At 39.1% G+C, this 5,532-nt stretch overlaps 1 protein-coding gene across 2 annotated transcripts; it reads right to left on the minus strand.

The window, feature by feature from the left end:
* Positions 1-714: 714 nt before the first annotated feature.
* On the minus strand, positions 715-1,665 carry LOC129553955 (olfactory receptor 52A1-like). 2 transcript variants are annotated; one of them, XM_088843480.1, is made up of 2 exons: positions 1,468-1,665; positions 715-1,419 (listed from the first exon to the last, which is right to left on the minus strand). In XM_088843480.1, the coding sequence occupies exons 1-2, from the start codon at positions 1,663-1,665 to the stop codon at positions 715-717; spliced, it is 903 nt and encodes a 300-aa protein (XP_088699606.1). The 2 variants fall into 2 exon arrangements, with proteins under 2 accessions (XP_088699606.1, XP_055278600.2); XM_055422625.2 differs by having other exon boundaries at positions 715-1,665.
* Positions 1,666-5,532: the final 3,867 nt, after the last annotated feature.

Raw genomic sequence — 5,532 nt, forward strand, 5'->3', positions numbered from 1 at the left:
CAGTACTTTGGCCACCTGATGCGAAGAGCTGACTCATTGGAAAAGACCCTGATGCTGGGAAAGATTGAAGGCAGGAGAAGAAGGGGATGACAGAGGATGAAATGGTTGGATGGTATTCCAGTATCAAAAGTTTGAAAACTAAAATCAAAGAATGATCTCTTATGAAGACCTAAAATAACTACAAATTAAAAACAAGGAAAGGAATAGGAAAGATTATATTAGAAGTGAAATATTAAATTAGAGATAGAGAGATAATATCACTGCTAACCTGAACACTTTTTATATCAACTCAGCTGTCGTCTTGGAAATAAATGCTTTGAAGACAGAGCTGCTGCTGCTGCTGAGTCACTTCAGTCATGTCCGACTCTGTGTGACCCCATAGACGGAAGTCCACCAGGCTCCCCCGTCCCTGGGATTCTCCAGGCAAGAACACTGGAGTGGGTTGCCATTTCCTTCTCCAATGTGTGAAAGGGAAAAGTGAAAGTAAAGTCGCTCAGTCGTGTCTGACCCCTAGCGACCCCACGGACTGCAGCCTACCAGGCTCCTCCATCCATGGGATTTTCTAGGCAAGAGTACTGGAGTGGCTTGCCATTGCCTTCTCCGGAAGACAGAGCATGATGATGTAAAACCCCAACAGTTAACAAGCAGAGTCTGAACTCTTTCCCTTTGTAGGAAATAAAAATATTCTCTACATGTCCAGGTACGTTTGATAGATCACTGCTGGGATCCATGATTCAGAAGAAAAACCTGTGCCACACGCTTACGAATTACCCTGTTTTTTACCCCATAGACAATAGGGTTCAGTGCAGGTGGTACAAGAAGGTAAGTGGTAGACAGAAGAATATGAGTAGAAGGGACAACGCGTCCAAAACGATGGCTGAAGAAGGAGAAGAATGCAAGAATATAAAACTCAAGGAAAACAAAAATGTGAGCTGTGCATGTGTTGAATGCTTTGAGCCGTGCCCCCTTTTGGTGTAGACGTAAAACAGCCTGGAAAATAAGGGTATAGGAAATGAGGATGAAAATCATATCAAATCCCAGAATTGTAAAACCTACAAAAAGACCACATGTTTTACTGACATGGATGTCTTCTGCAGCCAGCTTGACCACAGCCATGTGCTCACAGTAGGAGTGGGCAATTACAGTGGAATGGAAAAGGTGCAATCTTTTGATTAGAATGGGTAAGAGACCCACCAACACTATAGCTCTGATTGCCACTATCACCATCATGCGACCCAGAATTGAAGGTGTGAGAATGGATGTGTGCCTCAGAGGATCACAGATGGCAATATAGCGGTCAAACGCCATGGCCAGCAGAATGCCAGACTCCATGCACTGCAAGGCATGAATGAAGAACAGCTGGGCTAAGCAGGTGTCAAAGGCCATGGAGTAAGACCTGAACCAGAAGATAGCCAGCATCTTGGGAGCAATGGCTGCACAGAGTCCTATGTCAGTGGCTGCCAACACTGTCAGGAAGATGTACATGGGCTGGTGTAAGCTGCGTTCCATAGGGATGATGATCAGTAAAATGATGTTTCCCAAAAGAGCCACCAAGCACACAGCAAAAAAAGGAAACCCAATCCAAAACTGCATATGTTGTAGTCCAGGAATTCCAATCAAGATTACAGTTCTGGGGTTCAAATATGACATGTTAATGGGTGCCATAGAGGTTGGTATTCTGTCTTCTCACCACTGATTATGATACATGCAGAAGAAAACTTGGATAGGAAGTCAGAATTGTTCAGGCTTCACTTTCATTCAACCTTTATCATTCAACCATACCAAGTATCCATTCAGTGCTTTGGATAGCAGTTTGGAGAGAATATTTTGAGGTTCTATAATACATGCCAAATGACAGAAGCAAGCAGTCATGCAACAGCTTTATCAGAACTGGAAAATGCAAGTTTCAGTATTCTTGATATAGCTCTTAGATCTGTGGAAATGAAATTTTGAAATGGAGAGCACCAATCTTTGGCATCTTCCTTGAGTTCTCATCTAGTTTGCCTGAAAAGTCAGCATTCAGAGGTTCTTCTTTATCTTCTTCCAAATGCTATCCTATTTTCACAGCAGTTGGTTATTCTTCTGGGTGGCTTGGAGTCCCAGAAGAAATCTTGTTTCTGTTGTCCTGTGAGTGTTAATGCTTAATCCTATGGGAACCTTCAGTATTAGCCACACTGCTTCTGGTCCCAGTGAGTCAGTTGTTTATTCCTAGAGTTGGTTCTCAAATAGAATTTGTCAAAATAGATTTCACCGTTCTTAAATTATCTCATTCAATAAACATCAAAGAAGAAGACTGTGATCACACATCTCCTCATGTGGTTATTTTTCCACTACACAGAAGGACAGCTTCATTTGTCAACATTATGAAACTTTGGCTCTGTCATTGTGGGTCCAGGAAGTTCTATAAGACTGCTGAGTTTAGATATCTTCTTCAAAACTTTGATCTTCTTGTATATGTGGACTCAAATAACACTGACTTCTTCAGAAGAATGCATGTTAAGAATCTTGTGTTGTTTTTTTAACAACTCTTGAAGTCTTGAGAAAATTAAAGTGCATAACATGGCCACTGGTCCAATTATGAGTTTGCTACAGTTGGTCAGGGAGGTAAACCTAGTTCTGACCTGACAGCCAAGGTTTTAAATAATTCAGACATGTTGCATAATTAGATTCATATAGTGTCTATGAAAGGTTTGCTTTGGTACTTTTATGCTTTACAAGATATCTGGGACAAAAATATAATATTTCAATTTTTGAGCTTAATTAGAAGAGTTAGCTGACTCTGTCTTTTTTATGTTAGATTTTTTATTATTTTATTAATCTGTGCTGTGTTGGCTTATTTTGTATTTTTCCCCCAAGAATTATGTTCATGAAGAATTATCTTTACCTGTACTCTCCATATATTTTGTTCTAATTTTGTTTTCTATGTTATCAGAAGTTTTTATAGAATCTACATAGCTGAGAGCTGAGTTTGTAGGGCAGTGCTATGGTACATTTTCAGTACTTTTCTACTGAATAAGACTCTGTCACTTATTACTGTAGTCAGTGACTCTCACTGACTACAGAGTAAGGAATATACTAGAATATACTTTGTCATCCAAGACCTCATTCTTGGGCAGTAGTCTGTAGAGCAGAGTCATGAGGGATGCATAGAATTCCAATCACAGAAAACTAACCAATCTAATCACATGGACCACAGCCTTGTCCAACCAATACAGTATATTAAGGCATATATATGGAATTTAGAAAGATGGTAACAATGACCCTATGTGTGAGACAGCAAAAGAGACACAGATGTAAAAAACAGACTTTTGGACTCTGTGTGAAAAGGCAAGGTTGGGATGATTTGAGAGAATAGCATTGAAACACGTATATTACCATATGTGAAATAGATCATCAGTCCAGGTTTGATGCATGGGACAGGGCGCTCCAGGCTGGTGCACCAGGATGACGCTGAGGGATGGGATGGGGAGGGAGGTTGGAAGGGCGTTCAGGATGGGGAACACATGTACACCCATGGCTGATTCATGTATATGTATGGCAAAAACCACTACAGTATTGTAAAGTAATTAGCCTCCAATTAAAATAAATAATTTTTTTAAAAAAAGAATTCCCTTATGAAAATCAATTCAAGCCTTCTCCTTTACCTGTGAACAAAAATTCTCATTAAGGCTCACTTAGATTCCTTGGTCAATATATAACCTATCTCTAGTAGGAATGGGAACAAAAGAGTCACTCCCATGTCTACCCCCAGCAAATAAGTTTGAAACTTCTGGCCCACGATCTCTTAAGGGAAAACTCTGAAAATAAACCCATGTCTCCACTGGCCATGGGTTTTAGGTCTATAAACTCAGTCTTCTTGAAAAGGGTTGGAATTCTGCTCCAGAAAGGAGGAAGTAGAAGAGAAACACTCCTGCTTCTGTATGCGCTTCCAGGGTTCTTAGAGGTTTTAAAGTATTTTTCTGTTTCATAACATTTTTAAAACATCCTATCAACATTAACACACTTCTTGGATTTGCTACTTCTTGCTATTTTACACACCAACAGCATGTTTCTGTAAATGGTATTTCTTTATTGTGGGTGCTCCATACCAACTACATAAATTTGTTAAACTTTCTTTTCATAAATTTGTGTTTTCAGGTTTTTAATTTATTATTTTAAAATTAGACATAGCATAAAATTTACTATGTTAACCAATTTTGAATGTACACTTCAGTGGCACGAAGTGTATAACAATTATTCAATCATCATCACCATTTGTCTCCGGAGTGTTTCTTTCCCCCGCCCCCCCATCATCCTGAGCTAAAATTCTGTATCTATGGTCCTCACCCTTCAGTTTCTGGCTGCCACCATTGTATTCATTGTCCCTATGAATTTCTTCATAATATGTAGAATCATAAAATATTTGTCCATTGGTGGTTGGCTTATTTCACTTAACATGTTTTAATATGTGTCAGAATTCCTTACTTTTTAAGGTTAAATAATATTCCATTGTATGTATATATCACATTTTATATACATTTATCCATTCATTTATGGACTGGACCCTGGGTTACTCCCACATTTTGACTTCTGCTATGAATATACATGCACATATATCTGTTCTTTACCTCGCTTTCAATTCCTTTGGGTCCAAACCCAGAAGTTGAATTCTTGGATCACATGGTAATTATGTATTTAATTTTCAGTGTTTTGCCATACTGTTTCTATAATAATTGGACAGTTTTATTTTCCCATTAGCAATCCACCATCCTTCCAAATTCTCTAGTTCTTACATTATTCTTTTTTTTTTTAGGTAATTAATTTATTTTTTATTGGAGGCAAATTATTTTACAATATTATATTGGTTGGTTTTGCCATACATTGATATGAATTTGCCCCGGGTTTACATAAGTTCCCCCTCCTGAACCGCCCTCCCACCTCCCTCCTCCCTTTATCCTCCCTCTGGGTCATCCCCGCATGCCAGCCCTGAGCATCCTATAACATGCATTGACCCTGAACTAGTGATTCGTTTCACATATGACAACATACGTGTTTCAATGCCATTCTCCCAAATCATCCCACCCTCACCCTCTCCCACAGAGTCCCAAAGACTGATCTATACATCTGTGTCTCTTTTGCTGTCTCATATACAGGGTTATCATTTGCATCTTTCTAAATTCCATATATATGTGTTAGTATACTGTATTGGTGTTTTTTTTTCTGGCTTACTTCACTCTGTATAATTGGCTCCAGTTTCATCCACCTCATTAGAACTGATTCAAATGTATTCTTTTTAATGGCTGAATAATACTCCATTGTGTATATGTACCAAAGCTTTCTTATCCATTCGTCTGCAGATGGACATCTAGGTTGCTTCCATGTCCTGGCTATTATAAACAGTGCTGCAATGAACATTGGAGTACACGTGTCTCTTTCAATTCTGGTTTCCTCGGTGTGTATGCCCAGGAGTGTGATTGCTGGATCATATGGCAGTTCTATTTCCAATTTTTTGAGGAATCTCCACACTGTTCTCCATAGTGGCTGTACTAGTTT

The sequence above is a fragment of the Moschus berezovskii genome, chromosome 14, assembly GCF_049115385.1.
Source record: "Moschus berezovskii isolate FMDL1 chromosome 14, NW_MosBer_1.0, whole genome shotgun sequence".
In the NCBI taxonomy this organism is placed as follows: Eukaryota; Metazoa; Chordata; class Mammalia; order Artiodactyla; family Moschidae; genus Moschus; species Moschus berezovskii.